The sequence below is a fragment of the Colobus angolensis genome, unplaced genomic scaffold (assembly GCF_000951035.1).
Source record: "Colobus angolensis palliatus isolate OR3802 unplaced genomic scaffold, Cang.pa_1.0 Scaffold98, whole genome shotgun sequence".
Taxonomy (NCBI): domain Eukaryota; kingdom Metazoa; phylum Chordata; class Mammalia; order Primates; family Cercopithecidae; genus Colobus; species Colobus angolensis.
In genome coordinates, this window is record NW_012123820.1 from 8022938 (window position 1) to 8049766 (window position 26829).

A 26829-nucleotide genomic window follows, 5' to 3' on the forward strand; every position below is an offset into this window, starting at 1 on the left:
CTATTAGTGCCTCCCCAACCCTCCCAGCCTCAGTCTGTAAGTGCCTCCCCAACCCTCCCAGCCTCAGTCTGTAAGTGCCTCCCCAAGCCACCCTGAGGCTTCTTCCCTGTGGTCTTCGTGCTGTGGCAGCTGTTTACCAGCTGTTTTCCTGATAGAGGCTGCAAATGGGAGCTTGCTGGGTACTTAAGTCCTGTTTTTCTAATTAAAGGCAGCTCATTATTAGAACTAACATGTGGCACGTCACACCACGATGAGAACAAGACCGACTGATCTTGACTCTAGCAATGTTTCTCCAGGAGGGGGTAGAAATGCCACTTCCCAGCAACTGGATTCAAGTTGTTCTTAGGGGCTTTTAGCCAAGAGTCTCCATCCCTCTTCTGTAATGAATATGGCATTTGCATTTTACAGTTTTCCCTTAACTAACACGCTGGCTTGGCATTTTCTAGCCTGTGTTTCTGTTGGATTCAAGGGATCTTAGAAATGGCCCTTTACGTTTTAGATTTACTCTGATTCTATTATACGTTGTTTGTTTGTTTTAACAATTAACATCTTATTAAATGATTTCTTTTTTGAAACTAAGTCAATCCTGAATTAAGAGAAATATTTCAAGGATCTACTTTTATCATATGAAATATTTTAATATTTGATTATCTTATGCCATTTCATCTTTGAATTTTTAGTCACCCAGAGAAAACCATATCTTAGTGGGAAAGTAAACAATGATTCTAGTTGTTAATGTTTAAATGACCTTCAGTATCCCTCAGCTTAGATACATAGGTCTGGATGTTCTACTATTTGATATTCTGTAAAGATGCATGATGGTAATTAAGGAAGAGAACGAAGCAAGTAAATAGGATATAGGAGACATCTGTACCAGGCCTCTCCAGACTGATGGAGTTGCTACAGTAGATGTGTATCAGGAAATCCAGCGGAAGGCGCGGGTTAATGTCTCGTCTAGAACACATGCACAGTCATCCCAGTGCTGGACACCTGAGTGGTGGGTGAGAGAATAGAGACACATACACGTAGTACTGATAATCGTAGTTTATTAATAACAGCCTGTCCCTAGCCCACGCTTGCTGCAGTAACATACCAGTACAAGAATATCTGGCTTAACAAACACTGCCATTTGACTGAAAATTCCCAAGTGACAAAAATATCAAGGTTTATTGAATATGGTCAGACCTGATTCATGTGTTACGTGACTTGGAGAAGGATTGGATAGGGTTAAAAAAATAAGACCAAGAGAATTCACTGATATAAAGGGGTGTTATGAGAAAAATAATTGTAGACTCATCGTCTATAATTCACATATGAATCTAAAATGTAACATATTGGAAAGAGGGATATTTTCTCCCAAAATACTTGTTGACCTAAAATTTTCGTTAAAATAAATGCTCTCAAATATATAGCCTCCTGTGTTTAAAAAAAAAAAATGCCAAATCTAAAATGAGAACACTGGAACACTTGAATAATTGGGCTATGTCAAACTACTAAGGATGTTCAAGCAACATCATTTTACCGTAAGCCATCATTGTGTAGAAACAGCGGCTGAAAACACTTCTGTCCCTTTTAAAAATCATTTTTCTGCTTCTTTTGTCATTAGTTCAATCAGTCATTCCAGCTATTATTTCATCTGTACTTGCCTTTCTGAAGGAAACTAGTAATTTCATTGTGCCTAAAACATTTCAATGGACAAGTACAAATTATATATATTCAGTGATTTAATGCAACAGTGGAACTCTAATAGATCGTATCTGTATCATATTGTATTTTAGGTTCCAGCAATTAAATAATAGAAAGGCACTCCAGAAAATATGTCTACAGCTCATTTGTTTAAGATGATAATCCATAATGCAATTAATTGCTGTAAGAAGATCACTATTAATGATATGACTTGAAACATTCATTCATGGTTTTATTGCTTTTTTGCTATTTATTTTGCAGTTATTCATGGCAGTACTTGCATTTTCTCTTGTACAAAGTTCTGTTTCAAAGTAATGAAAAAGCATGTTTATCTCTGTCTACAGAAATGAATTACAAAATCATATTTATAAAAAATGATTCACTTGTGACTAATAGAAAACGTTTGAAGGCCAGAGATCAATGGCTTGTATTTTATTTCCTTTCTAGGGAGTCAGGGGCACAAGAAAGGGGCAAGAACACCCAAGGTACCAAAACAGGGTGGCATGAACTGGGCAGACCTGCTTCCTCCTCCCCCAGCACATCCCCCTCCACACAGCCATAGCGAAGAGTACAACATTTCTGTAAATGAAAGGTAAGAGGAGCGTCCAAACAGATGTAAACAGTGTAATATGGTTGTTTCTGCCCATTTTCAGCGATTATTAAACTAGGTGGTCAAGAGAAGACAGATCCCTAAGGTCCACAAACAGTCGCCTTTAAATAAAACAGTGCTGCTCAGCAGGAAGTGAAAATTATCCTTGCTGCTTCCATAAAAGGAATTTGTGCTTCGAAAGATTCTTTTGGAACCTAGAATAGAATAGAAAAATGAATACATATTAGCTCATGTGTATATCCTGTGTGTGTATACATAATTTAACACATGGATATATGATTTTGTGATTTGTGAATATTAGAACTTCTGTGACATGTCTTGAAATTTTTGTAAGAATCGTGTGGATTTATACCACAACAATGGTACCCTGAAGGCTATTTGTTCTTAGATATTATCACCTTATGCTGAGAACTCTTTGTAGAAATGTGAACTTTGCAGAACTGTTTCTCCCAGAGACTTAACAAGTATGATAGTCCACATGACAGCAATTAGGAAGTTAGTGTACCTCTTTCTCACTCCAGAATCTGTAGAACTGGACATGGTACCACCAAACAAAACAAAACGGCTGCTTCTTTAAACCAAAGGAGGAAAACTCCTTTAAGATGGAGAATTAACGAATACATCATAAAATATACCTGAAAATACAGTCTTTTCTGTGACTGCTGTAAAGACATCATTCCTTCATTCTGCACACACAGAAAAGTGTATTACTGTGCCCAGAAACAAAGTCTCTGTGCTTCAATTTTCTAATAATCTCTTTATAAAATGCATTTTTAAGTAAAATTCTTATATAAAAATATTTACAGGGAACACTCATTATCCACAATACTTATACATTTTAAAATTCTTGTGAACAGTGAGTTAACAAATGTTGAACCATTGGTCCTAGGGGAAATACAGGGCTAGGTTCCTTGTAACCTCTAGCCACAACATATTTGTCAACTGACCAATACATAACCTTGTTTTATGTATTTTTTTAAAGATGCTTATTTAATATATATTGTTCATTTATTAACATGGAACCCAATAAGTCATTCCTCAGCAAAGCTTATTTCATAGATATATTTTTTTAAGGCACATCACAGCCTTAAGGCTTAGAAACACTAAACAGCACTTCATTAAGCACTTCTTTTGAGGGCCATTTTAAGAGGGAAATCGCTAATATAAAGCTGAAAACATTTTGACAAACATGGCAGTAAATAAACCACGGAAAGGACGCTTGTTTACTGTGTGAGAACTGACACAAGAAAGCAAAGTGTATCCTTGTTTTACCTCAGCTGGGAACATGCACATCAGGCACTCAAATTTTTGGCCTCTTTGTGAGTCTGTGGGAATGACCACGAAAATGCCGTAGATACCGATTTTGGGGTTTGCAAATAAATGACACCGAGTCAGTGAATTTGCAGATACAGAATCTGCAAGTAATGAAAACAAAACTGTATGTTTGGTTTGGTTTGGTTGGTTTTGTTTTGTTTTTAGAAACAGGGACTCACCCCAGAGCTCAAGTGATCCTCCCGTCTCAGCCTCCCAAGTAGCTGGGACTACAGGCTTGTGCCACAGTGCCCAGCTAATTTTATTTTTATTTTTTTGTAGAGATGGTATCTCACTGTGTTGCCCAGACTGTCGAACTCCTGATCTCAAGCGATCGTCCCGCCCCAGCCTCCCAAAGTGCTGGGATTGCAGGCAGGCATGAGCAATTCCACTTGACCTGAGTGTATTTTTAAAAACGCATTTCCCAAGCTGTTTTAACAACATTCATTGCTGCTTTGGTTCACAAAAATAAGAGGACTAAAATGAAATAAGTAAATATAGGTTAAAAAAAAAGAAGAAGAAAAAAGAAAAAAGCTATGTTGGAGCTGCTACTGTGCCCCAAGGAGAAAGACTGATTCTAATGGAGAAGATTGAAGGTTTTGTGATTGGCTACATTTGTTCCTTGATCTGGACAAATGAGAAGGTTCTCAGTTAAGAAAAAGGGGTTTTATGGACATGGGACCACACAGATGTGGACTCCTGGAAAACTAACATGAAACACATGGTAGGAAATGAGAGGATGCTGGGACAGCAAATGTAAGCCAGATTATGCAGATACGCCAGTGTCTTGCTTAGTCATTTATTTTATTCTTTAAACAATTAGAGAGCCATTTCTTATTTTGAGGAGCACATGAATAACCTGCGTATGATGCATATTAATGTAATTTTGGAAGTCATGGAGTGACTGGAGGCTACGAGACCAATTAAAAGATTGTTGCAGTAGCATGGACAAGAAATAAAAGCAAGAGAATAGATTGTAGAGAGTTGTTATTGATAGAATAGAAATGAATTGGGGAGTCGTTTGAGGGAGAAGAAAGAAGTCAAAGATGACTGAAACATTTCTAGTTTGGATGAGTAGGCAAGTTGCTCAGCTGTTTGCTAATAAAGAAAGCAAAAGAAAGAGGCAAAAAGGGAGACAGTGAGATTAGGAAAGTAAAGAAAGATGCAAGGAAACATTATTTGAGCATCAGCTTCCCTGAATTCAGGTAAACAAGGTGGATGGTAGAGAATGAACAAGAGAAATGGGTAACAGAACCAGTTTATATAATGTTGTACATCATTGCCCTTATAATCAATAAACATACGCCCTGGGATAAGAGAAAAGAGAAAGGCAGGATTGTTCCCCAGACCCATCATGCTTCCCACCCAGCTCCAGCAGAGAAGGAGAGGGGCATTTTATTGCTGAATGTGTATTTTTCGCTCACCATCCTAAATGCAAGCCAACAACTTCATTTTGTGTTCAACTGAAGAAATAGTGATCTACTATAATTTGAGAGAAATAAAATGGGTAGTATTGGATTAAATAGGTTGACCTCCAGTATATCTTTCTCTGAAAGGATTTTTAAGAGTAATTTTTCTTGGCTGGGCACAGTGGTTCATGCCTGTAATCCCAGCACTTTGGGAGGCTGAGGCCGGTGGATCACTTGAAGTCAGGAGTTCAAAACCAGCCTAACCAACATGGAGAAACCCCGTCTCTATTAAAAATACAAAAATTAACTGGGCGTGGTGATGCACACCTATAATCCCAGCTACTCTGGAGGCTGAGCCAAAAGAATTGTTTGAACCTGGGAGGCAGAGGTTCTTTGAGCCGAGATTGCACCATTGCACTCCAGCCTGGGCAACAAGAGCGAAACTCCATCTCAGAAAAAGAAAACAAGGGTAATTTTTCTCTAAATGTAGCAACTCGTCTTCAGGTCCTCTGTAATACCATCTTTGAGCCTTTTAGAGAACATATTGGAGGGACAAAATATACCAAATACATTTGGGTTGTACTAAATTAAGCCATGTTAAGTGAATTTGTTTATTGTATGACTTCTAAGACCCTATAATATGCTAATGTAAATTACAATCTCTTAGAGAAAAATAGTTTATGCAGTAATTCACAAACCTTGTGAGGTAAAATCTTTTTCAACACTATCTCCTTAATATGAAAATTGAAAAACAATTTAAAGGTGACGTTTCATTACTATCCAAATAGTTCATTTGAATAACCTGAAGTAAGTCTACACATCCTTATCATTTATTTTAGCTATGACCAAGAAATGCCATGTCCCGTGCCACCAGCAAGGATGTATTTGCAACAAGATGAGTTAGAAGAAGAGGAAGATGAACGAGGCCCCACTCCGCCTGTTCGGGGAGCAGCTTCTTCTCCAGCTGCCGTGTCCTACAGCCATCAGTCCACTGCCACCCTGACTCCCTCCCCGCAGGAAGAACTCCAGCCCATGTTACAGGATTGTCCAGAGGAGACTGGCCACATGCAGCACCCGCCCGACAGAAGGTACGTTGTCACTATAGCCTTCTTTGCTGACAAATCAGATAATTTCTCCTCCTCAGTGGAAGTTATTGAATGCTATCCCATGAAGTGATTTCCTTGTCTCAGAAGCCTTTTCTTGCAGTATCATCCCACAGTAAACCTAGGTGATTAACATATCAAGTCATATTGTTGACCATTGCATTAGATTAATTGATCCTAGTGAACTTGCAACCATAAAATAATATGTATTAATACCCACTTATAAAAATTGCATTCATAACCACACGGAGATCATGAATATGGTTTGCTAATTCTGTAACATGCTATTGACAGTGGGTGTTTTTGTACTTCAGTTTTCTTTTAGCATTGGTAAGTCACTTCTTTGGTCAGCAGAAAATAGATTTTCTCTTTCTTTTAAAATTAAGTTTACGTAATAATGTGCTCCCTCATAACTGTAGTGTCACAGAAGAATGAGTTTGGTATATTCTTTTTGTGTTGACCTCAGATACCTTTATTTTGGTTTAGATATGAGTTTGGAGCTTTTTAGTCAGATTATTGTATGTGTGTGTGTGCGTGTGCGTGTGTGAGTGTGCTTAAACTTTTTTAAACCTATGTATTGAGCATCCCCAACCAATACGTTTTTGTGATATACAATAGCTTCACTTGTCTTTTCTACCACATAAAAACTGTTACTGCATCATTTTAGCTCTTCTCTCATTGTTGATTTTATTTATACTGTTTTTTTGCCCTTGACACATTATATGTATATATTATTTTCTGTATTCCTAATATCATTTGAAATTAAGTATATTATTTGCCTCAGAAGAGGCTCCTTTGATATTCTCGAATGAATAAGAAACTCTGATTTTTGTGGCTTGAATTTTGCTCTGTAGATTAAAACAGAATTTGGCAATGTTTATCAGCTCTTCCATTGTTAAGAGATTATTACCAGATTCAAATTACATATACCGTAAAAACAAGAAAGTAGTGAAGCTTTCTTCTATCTGGCAGTGAGGAAGTTGGATTGTCAGACATTTTAAAGGAATATTATTAACCCATGCAATGTTAGAAAATTGAGAGTAAATAAGGCACCTCTTTCCCATATTAAAGTCACAGACCATCTGTGCTACTCTTAGCTGATGAGAGACTAAAAGAGACCATTTAGTTCTGAAATATCTAAGAGTTATTTTATTTTGTTCCCTTGTATTACCTGTTTCCCTCACCATTCCTGTCTCTATTCTCAGGGCACCCAATATTTTCTTTCTGGCTAGCTCTTCTTTTGTATTCCTTATGTCCTCCTTTCCACAGAAACAGAAATCAGTTTTCCTTCATCTGTCTGGAATGTCCAGCCTCTTCCTCTTCATTCAGTTCTCCTTCTCTTCATGGTTAACTCAACTCGCTTCATGCCTTCGTCTTCTTTGGCCTCCCTTCTGGCTCCATGCTCCCCACCTGCTTCATCTTGTTTTCCGGATTTGCATTCGCACCTCAGCCCACTGCGTTCTGGCTTAGAGTGTTCTGCTTCCATCGGTCCATTGAAAGTAACCTCCTAATGGTCAAATCTGAAGGCTTCTCAGTTATCATACCTACGCTTTCTGCCATGATGGCCATTGTATAAATTGCTGTGAGAATCGATGGATAATGTGTGTAAAGCATCTGAAGCAGGGTAAGTATTCAAAAATATTAGCGCCCTACAGCCCTCACCTTTACACTATCATCCCATAGCTTGGTTCAACTCTTACTTTCCGGTGGTTGTCAAATTTCTTTACGTAGCCTAATTCCTTTTCCTGAATGCCACAGTATTTCCACTTGAACCTCACCCTGTGTCCAAATCCAAATTCTTTGTCTTTGCACTTGGCTCTGCAGACTTGTTTTTTCTTTTACATTGATGGCTGTCTTGTTTAGAATTTTCAACCATTATTTATTTGACCAATGTTTTAAAATAAAATGACTGAGAGAATAGGCAAAAAGCATAAACAGTAAGTACCTTTGTCATTTTGAAATCAGCTTAGTTATCCTACTATTTAGTTTTTTCCTAGCATTCTACAAGTCAGGTTATTCATGAAGTCACTTCAATCCAAAATGGCCCTTGATTTTGCTCCGTAGTTTCCATTCCTACAGCTGCTAGGGCAGGCCCTCCATCCCTGTCCCATGAAATCTGCCTTATCCTTAAACCCATCTCCACTTTTCTTCTCTCTGTTTTTCTGTTCATTCTCACAATATTTTTATTTGCACACAAGAAGTCTGGTAATGTTCCCCCATTCAGAGTCACATATAGTGTTTAACCCAATATTTAAAGGTTTTCACAATCCTTTTCCTTTTATTTACTTTCCCCCCAATTTCATTACATACGCTTTTTTTCTAATTAGTCTGTTTTAAAGTTCCTAAATTTGCCTGAAACTCATCAACATCCAGGTCTTCTACATCCTTTTTCCTGATTGCCTAGTAAGCACCCCTCATCTTTCAAAGCCCTGTTCAAATGACACGTCCTCTGCCTGCCTGGCAAAAGTCAACCCCTCTTTTCTTTACTCTTCATAAGAGTCTGTTCCCATCCCTGTTACCACACTAACCAGTTTTCATGTTGCATTAGTATTTGCTGTTTGTATCTCTGTTTTCCTATTTAAATTAAAAGTTCTTTGAAGGCAGAACTCATCTCATTCACGTCATTGAGTTCTGCAGAGCTTTCTTCGATACAGTATTTGATGAATGGAATTGGATACTATGGAAGAATTGGAGTTGACCTACTGTCTATCATTTTAGGCCAATGGATGCTTAGAACTTGAGGCAGATATATGTAATTGGGTAATACATTAACTATCTGCACTTACAATCATTTGACTATTTTCAGCCTTTCTCAAAGGTATGATTTTCAATCTGTAAGGGTATTATGGATTTTATTTCCAGGGTCATTACTGGAAATAACACTGGGCACTAATAAAAAGTAAGTGAAAGCCCATTTTAAAAAGTGCTTTAAGTGCTTTTTTGTGATTACTGTATATTCTATATGTTTACTATAGAAATTTTTGAAAATACATATAAACAGAATGAAAATATAAAAGTCCCAGTGATGTATGTAATCAGAAAATCCCTGTGAAGACCTCAGTGAAGATCCTTTCAATCTTTCATCTCTACTTGTACTCACATTGCTTGGATTTATCATATGCCAATATTATTTCATAAACTACTCTTTTCACTGAACAGCGTTTTTGCATGTTGTTAGCTTCTTGTTTAGACACTTGTGTAAAGTATGTGACTCTATTTAACCAATTCCTTAATATTGGCCATTTTAATTGTATATACCTTTTCGATACCATAGACAATGTTGTGATTTCCATCTTAAGTATTTGAATGAAGTCTCCTCTTGATCCCTTGATCTATTCTAATGCCTGCCCCATCAGTAGATGACTTCTGACTCTTATCAGCCTGCCATTTCCCTAATGGTACACTCATAGATATAGATAGCTATTTCTCTACAAATCTCTTTCTAGAGCTTCAGACCCATATATCCAACTACTTGTTCCTGTAGATTTTTACTGCCTAAATATCATTCTGAGTGATACACATATCTCCAGCCATAAATGCACTTTCCGAGTTATGACAGCCATTTTCTCTCACCTGCATTACAGTAATGTTCTGCTAAGTGGTCTTGTTGCTTCAGCCTTGCCCCTCCTTCAATCTAATTCCTTGCTGCAGACTGTGCAGAGGCATTTTCCTAAATTGCAACACTGATCAAGTCTCTCCATTGCTTAAGATCTCTCAATGGCTTCCCATTTTTCTTAAGATAAAGGCAAGGTTCCTTAATGTAGCAATCAAAGCCCTTTGTGATCTGACCCGTGTGCCCCGCCATCCTTACCCATTGCCACTCCCCGAACAATATCTGTGATGTCTTCACTCTAAGTTTCTTCTAGTTCCCGGAATAAGCACATTCTCACTCACCTCAATATCTTTGGACATGCTCTCTCATCTTCCTGGAACACCATTTTCTCCTCTCCTTTTGGAGCTAACACCTATGTATCCTTTAGATCCAAGATTAAATGGCAGGTCCTCCTCAGTAAATCCTTCCCTGATGTCCCAGCTTTGCGATAGGAGCCATATTTATGTGTTCCCACAACACTCTGTATATCCTCTGTCATTGCATATTTAATTATTTGTCTCCTCCACTAGACTAAAGTCCCTTTAGACATGGATATCTGTTTCATTTAGCTGAATTCCTAACATAGTGCTCAAGTTCCTGTTTCTATTACTGTCTAACAAACCACTCCAAAATGTAGTGACCTAAAGTAATCTCATCATTTTATTCACAATCCCATGAGTCAGGAATTCTGAAAGGATTCAGCTGGACAATTCATCTCCAATCCATATGGCCTTGGCTGCTTGGCTGGGGATGGAAGATCTACTTCCAACTTAGTTTCTTCACTCATATGTCTGATGTCTCAGTGCTCCTTGACCTCTGTCTCTTTCCACGTGGAGTCTTATCCTCCAGATCTCACCATAGAGTATGGACTTCTCATAACGTGGGGTCTCAGGGTAATGGCACCTCTTTCATGGCAGCTGGCATCCAAAAAGACAGGAAGGGGAAGTTGCCAGGCCAGTTAACAACTACATTTAGAACTGATGCATAGTCTTGCTTCTGCCACATTGTATTAAAGCAATCCAGAGTCCATTCAGATTCAAGAGTGCTGAACTCATCTACCTCTCTTGGTTGGAGAGTGGCAAGTTCTCATTTCAGAGAAGCATTTGGAAGGGGAGATATTGCTATGGACATTTTTCAGAATAGAGTCTGCCATGGCCAGATACATAGCTTACATTAAGTATGTTTACCTTAAAATTGAATCCTTACCTGTCATAAAGCATAAAGTATGTTACCTAAGCTCTGTTTGCCTGTGATCTTTTTGGTATAAATCTAGCAGTCTTTAGCATGGTAGGCGCACAGTAAATGTTTAAAGAATAAATACATTGATTACATTTATATTCATTGATCAGGGGTGCAGATAGTGTGATACATTAATAAAATTACTGAACTTAAACCATTGTAACACTGCAAGTCTAATTATAGACACATTAAAGACCTGCATTATTATGAATATTTCAACTTTGGCATTATAGTGAACTTCTAGGGCATTCCATTTTTGTCTAAAACTGGGTAAACTAGGTGATCAACATAATAGGAATTTGTCTTCTCTTTTTTTCAAACAATTGCTTGGAAAATCATATAATTAAACTTATTCACATATATTGTTTTAAGAAGTGATTGATATGCTTAACTTTATTGCAGTATAGTAAAAGTTATGTTCATGTATGGAATAGATTTACTTGTTTTATTAATACCGATAAATTGAGGTAATAGTTACTTATACAAGAAATTGAAGCTACACCAGTGTTAAAACAAAATCTCGAAGGTATGCATTTTTCTCCTTTGTCTTTTGCCTGGTAAATGCTGTGTGGTGAATGGTATAAACACCTACTTTGATAAATTAATGACATCATTCTGCTTTTCTCTTGAACATGTTTATGAAGGCATCATTCTTGCAGGAGGCTAGAGTGTTACGATACACAGGCATCATTCTTGCAGGAGGCTAGAGTGTTACGATACACAGTCATATCCTTCTACATTATTTCAGAAGACACTGAAACCCCTCGGGGAGAAATCTCCAGGGCTGAGGTTCATTTGTGACAAGTCCCACTTGAGTGCAGCATCTTGAAATGGCTTTTTGTTTTCCAATAGAATGTATTACATATTTCAACTGTACATGTTTATCACGCATTCCCTGGGCTTGCCTTATTTACAGATGGTTTGAATAAATTTTTCTGTCTTTCTTCAACATTTGTAAGGGGTGGTTGTAGTTAAAAGCCAGCCCTTGTTTTACATGAAGATGTTTTTGCTCTACAGAATGTGAATGATCCAAACACAACAATGCTGGCATCCTTTCCTAGTGAAGTCGGCCTTTCTGCGTCTTTCTTTATTGATGGGCAAAATAGTCCCCTTTGTGCTAAAAAGTCTTACATGTCTTTAAAAAGGAAGAAGTTTCTGGTGGTATTTTGGGTTTGTATGCTGACAAAGACTGTAAATTAACTTTTAAGTGTGGTATTTTATTGCATTCCAGATTAAACAATGGTTTTCCTCTTATGTGTATAACACTCCATATTGAAACAATTATCCATTTTAATCTCTTAAATAACTTCAGCTTTGGCACATTTTTTGTATTTCTCCTAGTGCCACACACAGACACTTTAAAAACCACCCAGAAATGAAAAATAATGCATTATATTAAAGAATGCTATGTGTATATATAACAGATATATACACATAATAATATATAATTACACGTGTGTGTGTGTATATGCATGCCTTTTCAATGTAATATATTAGCTTTTATTTCTTGGTTTTTTAATACATCTGTATATGGCACATATCTCTCCTAGCTTATGTGTATACACACACACACATATATATAATACATTTACACTTATATATGTGTGTGGACGGTCATGCTCTTGAAAATAAAATTTGATTTTAAATTCTACATTTGATACATGTGATCTGTGGCAACTTTGGTAAGACCCTTAATCCCTCTGAATTTCAATATCCTACCCTGTGAAATGATCATGTAAAAAGTAACTCAAAAAGTTACTGAATTAAATGAGTAAATCTTGTAAAATATGCTTAGCTACAAAGTAAGTGCTCATCAAATGAGTTAATTGCAGTATTTTTAATAATCATTTATTTTTAATGTTTTCCATTTGTATTGAACAGATTTGTCAAAGTGTCTCAATTCATTGGGATAAAGAGCAGAAAACGTTTTTCTTCAAAAAACTCCCATGCCGCCCTAAAAGCTGTGCCATATCAAAGTTACTTTTCCCCTCTATGGTAGAGATCTTGGAGCAGGCCCTACATGGTTTTAACTTTATTTAGATCTTGACCAGATCCTGTAGGGTTTTGTTTTGTTTGCTTGCTGTTAAAATCTAGTTCTGTTAATTTAATTTAATGTAATTAATTGTTTTGTTTTTTGAGACAGAGTCTCGCTCTGTCACTCAGGCTAGAGTGCAATGGCGTGATCTTGGCTCACTGCAACCTCTGCCTCTGGTTTCAAGTGATTGTCCAGCCTCAGCCTCCCAAGTAGCTGGGATTACAGGGGTGCATCACCACCATGCCCAGCTAATTTTTATATTTTTAGTGGAGACGGGGTTTCACCATGTTGGCCAGGCTGATCTCAAACTCCTGACCTCAGATGATCCACCCACCTCGGCCTCTCAAAGTACTGTGATTACAGGCATGAGACACCATACCCAGTCAGTTCTGTTAATTTTAAAACCTCAATTGTGCATTCCCAGACATCCTTTGCCAAATGTCCCTTTCTGTGGCTGTGGTGGCATGGAGAAAGTGAGCGTGTTCTGCTTTTAAATACCTCCCTCCACCTGCCTCTGCCAGGTGCAAATTCCTGGGGCTAAGACGGGGAAGATGGAATGAGAAAAGGGCAAACTAGATGAGGATCCGGTCTTCTGCTTGGTTAGCCCTGAAGACTATTCTTACCTCATCTTACTCTATGCGTATCTTAAGGGTGCTAAAGGAGAGGTGCTGACATGCACTTACCCCGCTGATGAAGGCCTCAACCCTGGGCACCGTCTCTAGGCATTTGCAGTTCTTAAGTGATTTATCCATGTCTTCAGGTAAACTACCAGTTGATGGCATTCATGCTGTATCTCTCCTAGCCTCCCAAGCTGTGGAGGTCACCAGCTGACCCTAGACCCTAATCTCAGCTGCTCTCCAGTACTGGTGCTCAGTTTGGCAGCTTGTGTAGAAGCTATCCTCTTTACTTCTCAGGAGGGCAAAATTTGATGAGGTGTTTTAATGACCTTTCCATCTGAAAGTCCTCCATTATGTCATCTCTTTAACCTTGCTTAGGGAGTATTAGGACTGTTGAGCAAGTCACTGACCAAGCAATCCTCCAACTAGAAATCACCACGTCTTCCTTTTGTGAAGGCGCTCTTTTAATTTAAGAGTTATTCTCTCAGCGTTCTTCTCCCATGGAGATGACTTCTTTCCATGAATCCTGCTTTCCACTAAAGTTAAAATGCTCTGTGCCTTCTCAGTCATCTATTCCCTGTGGAGCATAGCACTGATGTGTTAGTGGAAGCATGGCTTTTAGCTGTTGTTATTCTTCACGTCTGCAGAGTTGGTTGAAACCAATTAATTGGTAACTGTTTACCTATATTGTGGGAGACTGCTTCATTTTGTCCTCAACTCTGGTTCTTAAACTCATTCCAGGATTTAAGAAAAAATACCTTTAAATATGTTTTTAAGAAGATAGGCTAACAATAAATGCAGTAGGGTTAAAAATAGTTAATAATCTTTAATGAAACTCATAGCGAATAAATCAGAGACACATTACTCTTGGCTTCCATAGCTTTTTTTAAATAGAATGAAATCTAAAGGAAATTATGTCATATCCGAATGTGTACTTCTTTAAATCTTATGAAATTTTACTCCTTATAATGAAGATGAATGACTTCATTTGCTTGAAAAAGTAGGAGAGGTGACAAAAAAAGGGGGGGGAAAGAAACAGATGTTTATGGAGCAAACTGTTTCAGGATGAATGTCAGTTGTCTTCAGTAATGATAAACTATGGGTAATATTTGAAATGCTTTAGGACAGATACATATGTGTATGTTTTCAAAACAAGTATTACTTTTCCTTTTTTAACGAAACGTAATCCAAATGATAAAACATAAGAAGGCTTAGAGATAACTGACTATATTTCTATCAAACTTGAATCAGAAAGTAACCCAGTGGAGCCCCTGGTTGTGAAGAGCAACTCAATATAAAATCAAACTTAAATATCCCGTGATTTTCCGTTGTTTTTCTGAACATATGAGCTCAAAGGAAGTAAAGATCAAATCTGCATACTTGTGAATGTCTTGGGTAATTTGCCCTTTCATGTCTTAAATAACAAGCTGAGCCAGACCTATTTCTTCATCTTCACACAGACGGCAGCCTGTGAGTCCTCCTCCACCCCCACGGCCGGTTTCCCCTCCCCACACCTATGGCTACATTTCAGGACCCCTGGTCTCAGATATGGATACGGATGCACCAGAAGAGGAGGAAGACGAAGCCGACATGGAAGTAGCCAAGATGCAGACCAGAAGGCTTTTGTTACGTGGGCTTGAGCAGACACCTGCCTCCAGCGTTGGGGACCTGGAGAGCTCTGTCACGGGGTCCATGATCAACGGCTGGGGCTCAGCCTCCGAGGAGGACAACATTTCCAGTGGGCGCTCCAGTGTTAGTTCTTCGGACGGCTCCTTTTTCACCGACGCTGACTTTGCTCAGGCAGTTGCAGCAGCGGCAGAGTATGCTGGTCTGAAGGTGGCACGGCGGCAGGTGCAGGATGCTGCTGGTGAGTCCTAACGCTTTTCACCAAGCTGGGAAAGAAAACTCAGTGTATGTATGTGTGTTGCTGGTTCTCTCCTGTGATCTTATGTCCTATTTGAAAACCAACTATTCTTACAGTTTGTTTTTTTTTTTAGTTTCCTAAGGAAATGACAGTCCAAGAATATGACTTCGTTGGATTATTCCCTTTTCCTTGACAAGGCTTTTTAAATTATCTTTTGTTTAATTTTTATTTAATAAGTCTTACATAATATGAGTGATAGGAAGCTACCTCATTTTTGGGATAGCCATAGCAAATACATATATTACACAAATCGATGTAATTTCTTTATACAGTCAATTAAATGAAGTTTGTTTTTTTGAATGTATACTGTTTTGTGTAGAACGCCACCAAAATCAAATTTATTGGGAGAGTTCTCTTATCTTATTTAAATAAAAATTCGGTAGGGGAAATAGATAAATATCCAAGTGGAACAATTTGACCTCTGGAAAATGGGTGTTTTATCCTTAATCTCCATTCTCTTCATGTCCTCTCAAATTAATTGGGAAGATATGAAGGTATATGTAATGTGCATACATTTTCAAGCATAAACGTTCCATAATTACAGTAAACATTTTAAATATAATCATTGGGATGCAAGCTAATCCAAGTGCTTTTCATATTTTTCCCTTCATTGCTGGTCACCCATTTTTAATTACCATTTATTCATCTTTATGTTACAATTTATTTTTACTTATCTCCTTCTCTTCCCAATCCTGTTTAGAAAGTAAATAGTTCAAGAAAGAAAGGAATTTAAATGTAAGACGTTTTTAGCACATGATTTTCATTTCTGTAGAATTAATATATACATTGCCATACATATTTTTGTGTGTTTGTATTTTTGATAGCCAAGAAAATCTAAATAGTAGATAAAAATGATCAGCAAGAAAGAGATACATTTCGGAGAAGGGAAAGACCGTCGCAACCAATTGGTTACTGGTATTTTACCGTTTTATTTTTCTTAGTTTAATAACTACCACATTGGTAGTTTTCCATGGTCTTTTCAGATGTTGGATTGGCCATTATTTTTTATCAGGGTAGAATATATTCAGAGAAAATGTAAATCACGTTGTAAAGTCATCTCTATATTTTATTTATCAAGAATGTGTTACAGGAAAAATATCTCTCAACTTATTATTGTAGAATATATATTTATTTTGGCCAGGCCTATATTTTATGTCATTCAATCAAATATTGTTTTTTATTCCTCTAGTAGCTGCTGAGTGTAATAAACTAGGCAGACCTAATTATCTTTCTTAATAAATAAATAACATCTAACTTTACATATAGCTTTTATTTCCTCCTTATTTTTTAATCTTCTGTAAAAAATGGTGAAATTAAGCATCTCAAACCACTGCTTTGAGAATACATGAGAAAATATCTCAGTTTATTAAATAGACAAAACATGGAAATAGCATGGAAAATTCATCTGTAAACGACCTTATAGCTCAGGGTCTGTGAGCAGTGGATGGCCTTACACAATAGAGTGAATAATGGGTTCAGTCTCAGCCCTAATTCTTTGTTTTCAGAGATATGTAACTTTAATTGTAATAGTCTCCATCATAGCTAGACAGAGTTTGATTTAATATTTCATTGCATTGTAATTTAGTGGCACTTTTGGTTTTCCTTGAGCTCATAATGTTAATGTACGAAGCGTGCACTGGCCTCTGCTCATTGCTGTGTTCTTTTCAGGGAGTGACGGTGCTTGTCATGTGACTCGAAGTTAATGTGAATGAATGTCCAATCGCATTACTTCTCACTTGGCTGCATTAATGTCTGTCATTGAAGACGCTTCAGTTATCATCTTTAAATGTGTTGATTTCACTATATGTAGCTGCTGTTTGTAGCCAAAAGACATGTTGTCTAGGTCCACTTGAAGTTACCTGTGGTATGATAGAAAGTTCTGGATTGGTGACTGGAATTTCTAGAAACCAAAACAGTGAAAGTCAAAAATAGGACCGACAGATCTCCATGGGCATTATGGATTAAATATGTTGTCGGTTGTAATACAGCATCTATTTAATACACCATAGAATGTGGGAGTTTTGAAATACGCCGTGTCTAATTAGTAAATTCAATTCCCACTGGTACCTGGGATTATTGTTTCTCCAAAACCAAACCTCTACCTCTTCCACCACCAAAAATAAAAGGAAGTCTTGGAGGGATCACCTTAAGTATCCAGAACTTGCAAATATTTAGAGATAGAAAAGGGATGCAAGTAATTTTTGGCAGACCTGAATATGTGAGCTAGATCAATTTCAGACCACCTGCAGAGAACACACTTGAGTCTGTCTTCAAGGTATACTATAAATATATGTTTAATTAAAATATGAATGCCATTAGTACTGTTCATTTTTCTTAGAACATGAATTTCTTAAGAACTTTAGCTCTTCTTTTGAAAAAGCAACAAACATTGGTTATATTATGCAAAAATTTAATTGCTATTTTTGGTTTAAGTATAACGTTTTAGTGAAGCTAATTGCAAAAATAATTGGAATACTTTCCTTTAACAAATAGGTACCATGAACTTTATAGAATAACAGCACTCTGGTTTAAAACAAATGAAATAAGCAGAAAATGCTTTTAGGGTATTTTCTCCAGTAAATAGCAGAGTGACAACAAGCCTATTATTTGCTAGAAGAGTTTGTTTAAGCTTTTTTTGTTGCTTTTCAGAAAAATTAGGGCTGTTTATAGTTTTAATGTTTTCTTTTTGTTGTTCCTGTTGTAACTAAAATTCACTGATGAGTTTGGCTTGGATTATTTTTTTTTCTCCTTAGGCCGTCGACATTTTCAAGCGTCTCAGTGCCCTAGGCCCACAAGCCCTGTGTCTACAGACAGCAACATGAGTGCTGCTGTGATGCAGAAAACCAGACCAGCCAAGAAACCAAAACAGCAGCCAGGACATCTGCGCAGAGAAGCTTACACAGATGGTGAGTCCATTGACACGGACGAAAACGTCCATGACTCTCGCCTATTTACCCTGCCTCTCTAGGGCTAGAAAATGCGTTCACTGACGTTAGAAATTACATTAAAAATTTATTAACAATCAGCTTCATATTACTTATGGAAGCAGTCTACTTACATATTTTGTCTGGCATTTCCTTGCAGTTTTCTAAGAAGCTTGTTATTTAAAAAACAAAACCATTTGTAGATCCTTAATGTTTTTGGAAGTTATTTTATAGTTGCAAACAAATGGACATCACTATAGTTGAAGTTGACAGTTGAAGTAATGTCGTAGGTTTAACCTTTGTCAGATGTAGTGATAAATCCTCCAGAGTGTCCTCATTTTTTTATTTTACAATTTTTGCATTCAGATAGAAGACAATAAATGTGTTTGAATATTAATTCTAACGACAGTGGTGTTAAAAACAGTTATTTGGGGCACCAAAAGATAAATCGTCTATCTTCATGCCTTCACATACAGTATCCACTCTCACTGAAGAGGTAGCGTTCACATTCTCGAGGGAGCACAGGAGGAAAATGCAAACAGTGTGATTTTGTCTAGAGAAAGCCTTTAATGAAAGTGCCTCAGGTGGCCCAGCATTTATTAAACCACCACCTTCTCATTTTATAAAACAACCCCACGGGCTTTGTTGGAAATTCATGTAAGATAAATTCTCTCAGACTCACTGCTCTTGTCAAGTTTGCTAAATTTGCTAAAGGGGTGGAGGAAGGAACTATGTTACAGGCATAGTTCCCCCACCTCCTGGTCCTCTGCAACAAAATCTGATTAGGACTTTCATTACCAGTCAGCAATTTTTCAAAAAGGGCATCGTTTGCCATTATCATATGAAAGCCGAATATTATAGATCCTCATCCAAGGTTGCAAGGAAGGTTTTCTGAGGTACTTCTCCCTATGATTCCTACCACTTGACAGAAGAATTTAATACAAAGCTCACAGCATGATGAGCACAAGTAATTTTGCAATGAGTGGCTGTCCATGCTATTATCTGTACTTTATTCTGAGTATTTTCTCTCACTAGCATCTGATATTAGACTACATTAAATACTGGCGTGACATAGCGCACCTGGGCCTCCTGGCTTCTGCCCAGGACTCTTTTGTGAGTGAAACTGAGCTGTCAGAATATTATCTGATTTTGAAGGGTTATTATTACAGTGGCTTTTTGCATGTTTGCCTCTGTGAAGGGACAGACACTAGGTATAAATCCCCCAACTCTACCGGCAATTTTACATTTATGGGACTACTATAATGGCATTTTTCACGTTTTATGGCTGTTTTATCAAATTTTATTATCTAGAAGAGAGTGCTCCTCACTGAAAAACTGACCAAACAGCAAGCCTCGATGTAAACACATCTAAATTGAATACATAAGGGAGAAAATCTGGCCTAAAGCCTTGTGTAGATCTTTCTACCACTTATTTATACTTGTTCAAAGGGGACTCTGGCATTGAGTGATGCTTTTTGAAAATGTTTTCAATAATGTAAGCATGCCAAGTTAACAAATATTGTATCACAGTTATAAATTACACTATGCTTGAAAATTGTCTGTATTTATTATCCCATGTGCTGTAGTACTTATTTCAGTGTTAATAATTAAATATAATTCTAACTAATCCCTGAATAATAACTATTAAATTGAATGATGATGCCTCCAAGTTATTTTTTAAATTAATTTCAGAAATACCAAAGATGTATATTGAAATATTTGTAAAGCCAAAAGTTAATCTGAAATGTTTATTTGGATTTCTAATTGCTCATTTCACAAAAGTGATTATGCAAAATTATCATAGTGCATACTGCAATATAAAAGCCAATAATTATTTTCTCTGAGTCACAAAAATAGATAAAATGGAGAAATGACTAAAGCTAGTACAGCATTCACTTTCTTTCAATATTTTGATAACTATCCTTCAAGTTATGTTTACTATAGCAAGTCTTGAATTTTATGCTGTGTGCTTACTGTTGGGTAAAAAAAAAACACAAAATAACAATGCTGTGTCTTATTATATACATATCCCATCATGCATATTGATTAATTGAAGTCATATAATGCAGATACTTGTTAATGCACTAAATAAGAGAAATGTACACATTCTGATGGCAGTGGTTATGACACAGAGACAAAAGCCACTGTTTCAGAAATTATGTTCCCAAATTACTACACTGCATTTTTGGAAAAATAGTCGTAGACCAATTCATGAAGAAGCTTAATGCAGACACAATCGGTACAATTTATTAAAAAAGAGAAGGGAGAGGAAGAAAGACTTTAAAGAGCTACCCATTGTTAAAATGTGAATCGGACATATTAGTAAGACATGAAGAATTTTGTGGGGTATTTTTTCTTTTTAGTGAGCAAAATGTATGGACTATGATGAATGAGTTTGATTATTGTCAATACATTTAGGTGACTATTGTTCAGAATATGGTTTATCAGTATTAATTTTGTAGCATCTTTACTTTGTTAATTTTGTTCAGATTATGACGTTCCTTCGTAGGGTCTTTAAAAACTATATAAAGGAAGATGAAGAGTGGCCATGTCTGAGCTGATAAAGAGTAATTTGTGATGATCCTTCTCAGTTAATTCTTGTATTAGTTTGCGCGGGCCACCATAGCAAAGTACCGAAGACTAGGTAGCTTAAAAAACAGAAATTTATTTCTTCACACTTCTGGAAGCCAGAAATTTAGACCAAGGTGTCAGCAGGAATGGTTTCTTCTGAGGCCTCTCTCCTTGGCTGGGAGATGGCCGTCATCTCCCCGTGTCTTCATCTGATCTTTCTCCCGTGTGTGTCTGTCCTAATCTCCTCCTTTAGTGACACCAGTTATAATGGATTAGGACCTACCCTAGTGACCTCATTTTACCTTCATTACCTCTTTAAAGACTCCAAATACAGTCACATTCTGAGGTACTGGGGGTTAGGACTTCACAATTTGAATTTTAAGGGGGCACAACTCAGCCCATAACCGTGCACCAGCCCCTAACACCTGGCAGTGTGGCCAAAACTTGCTCTGTGGTCAAACCCCAGGCCTCGTAAGCACTCGGAGAACTCAGTGCAAAGGAAAGTATTGCATGCTACAGTCACGCTGACAGGCAGTATCTAATGATTTATTTATTTCATATTTGCCTCTTACAAGTTTAATGGAGATAAAGGGTAGGATTAGGATACATGAATATTTATTAGCCAGAGTCTTAATAAGTAAAAGCCAGGAATAAGTGCATTTCTAGGACCTTCTAATAGATTCTTTCCACCCCCTCTCTTCAACCTTTCTAATGCATTTACATAGTTGATTTAAAAATGAAATCTACATTATTTCTCCATTCCTACTTTTCATAAATTATAAATTCACCACCCTCTTTGGAATAATGTTATTTTGACTTGATTTATCATTAATTACAAGGTCTGAAGACTTGAAGCAGTTAAGTAAGTAGAGTGCTAGATCTCTATAGCAAGTTAATGTTGGCAGACTTGTCTGAATGCACATGTTCTTCTATGTTACTTTACATGCATTATACTGTTATTTGGAAAGTCTTGTAGAAAGAATGAGTGTTTATACGATTACATAAAGTTCACACACACACACACATACAAAACAAGTCCATAATCCCATTTGTGAAATCCAATTTGTACTACTCATGGTACAAATTGGGTGAAAGCACTACATATCACTATGTGGAATATAGAATTATTTGTACTGTAATAATCCCTGGCCTCGTAAGCAGGGATATCCCTGCTTGGTGATATTTTATAATACCTAAGAAAGAATTTATTTGGCAATCTGTATAAGAAATCAAACCTGTCAACATTTCCCTCTCTAATTGTCATTAGATACAGTGACAAATACATATAGGAAGTTAGAATTCTTTAAATTGTCATCAGGTTCTCTTCTCTTTTTAACTTGTGTTATAAATAACACCTATCTAGAACATCTAGTAACAGATTTTGTCTCATGAGTCGTATATTCCCAAGACTTTGTGCGACGTTAAGATCGTGGTAGTCATCAGCTTTGATATCTTAAAGGCCCAGACATTTTATGATTTGATGAAAGTGGCAGTCATCGGCTTCCTGATAATCTGTGTTTGCAATCCAATTTAAGTTTATCGCAAGCAGATAGTGCAGAAATGAGCCTGTGGTCACTCACTCTGTCTTTTTCATGGTGTGTTCTGAATTAGACCTTTTTCCCTGTATTGCCAATCCCAGGCTCAGTCTGAATTTAAAATCATTCTGCCTTGGGTCCCTTGGCTTTAGGCTACTTGATACAGCCTGTTTTCTAACTCTCTCTTTTTGGTTATCTTTAATAATAAGTAGAATCGAGGGAAGGTAAAGAAGAAAGGCTGTCTCTGTGTGTGTGGTCCTTGTTATCTGGCCGCCACATGTGAACGGGTAGACAGGCACTCTGGGTCATCCCAGGTGCGGCCATTTTCTATAGTCCTTGATGTGAACGGTGCTCCCTGCAGTGATGAGACTAGACAGCCCTGCTTTATAAATAACTTCAGAAATGATCTATAGAAAACCTTTCAAACCCATTACCTCTGCATAGTCAATCCTGGAAATTAGAAGTGGAGGTGGGGAGGTACCGAGGTTGTTCTTTCAAGTTTAAACTCCTACTGAATTTTTTACCATGTAAATTTGTATTTTTAAATTTAAAATCTTAAGGGTGATTTTATAATACCAAGCATGTAATAGATGTTTTATGAATGTTTTAGTTTATTCTAGACAGTAGTCTACAAACATGAAAACGTTACCATTTCTAAAGACAATACTTAAAAACATAGCTATGCTGATAATTCCAAAATCTCTGTATTTCTGGTTTTGATCTCTCCTAAAATTCAGATTTTATTTACAAATACCTGTTGTACCTTTCTATGTTGATACTCCAAAAGCTCCTCCTATTCACGTTTTTAAAACTGAACTTACACTCTTCCTTCACAAACATCTCCCTTTTTGCTGCGTTCTATACCTTCAGTGATGTGCTTTTCATTCACCGAGACAACTATGACAAAAATCCTAAAAGTCATCTTAGATTCTTCCTCCCCCACCCCTGTACTGTATTTCATTGATCCTGAAATAATATTGATTTTTCTCCCTTAATCTCAAACACGTCTTTTCCTCTCCATCTGAGCAGCCACCAATAACATTTTATCACCTATCATTAATTATGTGAGTTATAATAATATCTTGACCAGGTGTGGTGGCTCAGGCCTGTAATCCCAGCACTTTGGGAGGCTGAGGCAGGCGGATCATGAGGTCAGGAGTTCGAGACCATCCTGGCCAACCTGGTGAAACCCTGTCTCTACTAAAATACAAAAATAAGTTGGGTGTGATGGCACGTACCTGTAATCCCAGCTAGTCGGGAGGCTGAGACACAAGAATTGCTTGAACCCAGGAGGCAGGGGTTGCAATGAACCAAGATCATACCACTGCACTCCAGCCTGGGCAACACAGCAAGACTCTGTCTCAAAAATAAAAATAAAAAATAAAATAATAATAACAATAATCTCTTGACCTCCTGAATTGAAGCTTTTCTTGTTAATACATTCCCCACACTACAGCCAGAATAACCAAAACTTAGTATCTACTCATATTTTTCTACTAAATTACCAAATAATATTAGGATACATATTCCCTTTCTCCCTGGAGTATATATAGGAATGATTTTTAAAGATAGCACTGGTTAAAAATTTTCTTTCTAGATACCAAATTTTATGCCTACTTTCATTCTTAAGTATATCTATGATATACAAAATTGAATTATAGGCTGGGTGTGGTGGCTCATGGCTATAATCCCAGCACTTTAGGAGATCAAAATGGGTGGATGGCTCGAGCACAGGAGACCAGCTTGGGCAACATGGTGAAACCCTGTCACTACAAAAACTACAAAAGTTAATCATTTGTGGTGGCATAGGCCTGTGGTCCCAGTTACCCAGGAGGCTGAGGCGCGAAGATCACTTGATTGGGAGACAGAGGCTGCAGTGAGCCGAGATCACACCACTGCACTCCAGCCTCGGCAACAAAGTAAGACTTTGTCTCAAAAAAAAGGAAGAAATTAAATTATATAAGTTACATTATATGTAATATGTATTACTTAATATGTAACTACAACTAGAAATAACTGTGTGTGTGTGTGTGTGTGTGTGTGTGTATGTGTAGATCAAATTAACCTATATTTATACCAGTGATTATCTGGTTTAAAACCTCTGGGTACATAAAATGGTGAGAGTCCATCAATGAATAGTATACTATAAACATGCAATTGAATATAGTAATATAAAGAACACTAAACCATTGATGAGTCCTGGTTCCGATTATATCTAGCTTTGAGATTGCAGGGTAGCTTAAGGTCTACAAGTTTGAGCTTCCTTCTCTACAAAATGAGAAGAGATTTAGGCTAGATTAGAGAAGGCAAATAGGTCTCAACTCAAGTACCAACCTCAATCAATTTGAAGTGATTGCCTGAAGGAGCAAAGGCAAGCACCTGGTACTAGCAGTGTTCTACTGAAATCAATTAGTAAGCTCTCCCACACTTCGAAGAGAGAAAGTTACAGTACACATACCCGCTGTTAGCTATCCCAGGAGCAGACGTCATTAAGTCCCAACTTTGTCATTCAGGAGTTCTGTGCTAGATAACAAGAGTACATTAAAGTTGTTGGTCTTGGCCGGGTGCAGTGGCTCACACCTGTAGTTCCAGCACTTTAGGAAGCCAGGGTGGGCAGATCACTTGAGTCCAGGAGTGAGAGACCAGCCTGGGCAACATGGCAAAACCCCATCTCTACAAAAAACACAAAAATTAGCCAGGTGTGTGGTGCATACCTAGAGTCCTAGCTACTCAGAGGCTGAGATGGGAGAATTGCTTGTACCTAGGAGGTCGAGGCTGCAGCGAGCTGACACTGTGCAACTGCACTGTAGCCTGAATGACAGAGTAAGACCCTGTCTCTAAATAAATAAATAAACAAACATAAATAAAAAATAAAATTTGGGGTCTTTTTCCTTGGTTACCTTCAAGTATTCTAGTTCATTTAAGATATAGTATCTCATAGGTGAATGTGACTCCAATGATAATCCAAGTGTGTGATGGTTTCATAAGTAGCAGACTTTTGCAGCAGTATTTTTAATGTTTCTTTTTAGATCTTCCGCCGCCTCCTGTGCCACCACCTGCTATAAAGTCACCTACTGTCCAATCCAAGACACAGCTGGAAGTACGACCTGTCGTGGTGCCAAAACTCCCTTCTATAGATGCAAGAACAGAAAGATCGTCAGATAGAAAAGGAAGCAGTTACAAGGGGAGAGAAGTATTGGATGGAAGACAAGTTGTTGACATGAGAACAAATCCAGGTGATCCCAGAGAAGCACAGGAACAGCCAAATGACGGAAAAGGACGTGGAAACAAGGCAGCAAAACGCGACCTTCCACCAGCAAAGACTCATCTCATCCAAGGTAGTCATCCAATCAAGCAGCAAATAAATACAGATTGAGTGTTTGCAAGGCATACAGTTAGGCTCTATGCGGCCATACGAAAAGTGGTAAGATTAAGAAATTTGCTTTCCAATGGAGGACATAGGCATGTACTCGAATAACTTTAATTTAATACAATTCACTCCAGTATATGACTTTATACAAGGCCTTCCTGGAGAGGTGCCAATTGAGTTACATTTTAAAGGAAAGCATGATTTCAACAGGTTAAAGAGGGAGAAGGGATAGCAGGGAAAAGAAACAGGTTGAGAAAAGAACATGAATGTATGAAAGTAAATGTTTGGTGAACAATGGTTTCCAGTTTGGCTGGAGAATTGAATGTTTGGGGCCAGAGACCATCTCCACAAAAAAACACAACAATTAGCTGGACATGGTGGCACATGCCTGTAGTCCTAGCTACCCAGGAGGCTGAGGTGGGAGGAAGACTTGCACCTGGAAGGTCAAGACTGCGGCCAGCTGAGATCGCACAACTGCTCTGTAGCCTGGGTGAAAAATAAAACTAGAAAGGTAGTTAGGCCCAGTTGCAAAGGCCAGGGACACTATTCTGAGGGGCTGAGATTTACGACAAGGGCAGTTGTGAGCCAACAAGGAGTTTGAGTGAGAAATGACATAATCAGATATGTGTTTTAGAAAAATAACTGGCAGCACTGTATAGTGGAGGAAGACTGGAAACTGGTAGATGAGGGTGTCAGAAACATTACAGTAACACTCAAGTATAAAATATGAAAGCACTGAATTAAAATAGCTCAGAAGAACAGGAAGGATCAGCCTGTACAGGCACTTCAGAGAGAGGCCCAGGAGGACTTGGTGGCTCACTGAATGTTGAAAGGTGAGTTGAGATAATAGAGTAAACAAAAGAAGTATTGGTAGGTTGAGTGGGTGGCCCTGAATGACCAGTG

General features: G+C 37.6%; 1 protein-coding gene across 1 annotated transcript in view; it reads left to right on the plus strand.

Moving 5' to 3' along the window:
- ROBO1 (roundabout, axon guidance receptor, homolog 1 (Drosophila)) overlaps positions 1 to 26829 on the plus strand; it is a 147069-nt gene that overhangs the window by 111591 nt on the left and 8649 nt on the right. Inside the window, exons 21-25 of the mRNA XM_011932798.1 lie at positions 2134 to 2278; positions 5856 to 6104; positions 15063 to 15469; positions 18280 to 18432; positions 25586 to 25894. Coding sequence (XP_011788188.1) covers positions 2134 to 2278; positions 5856 to 6104; positions 15063 to 15469; positions 18280 to 18432; positions 25586 to 25894 — 1263 coding nt within the window. The remainder of the gene's footprint in view (positions 1 to 2133; positions 2279 to 5855; positions 6105 to 15062; positions 15470 to 18279; positions 18433 to 25585; positions 25895 to 26829) is intronic.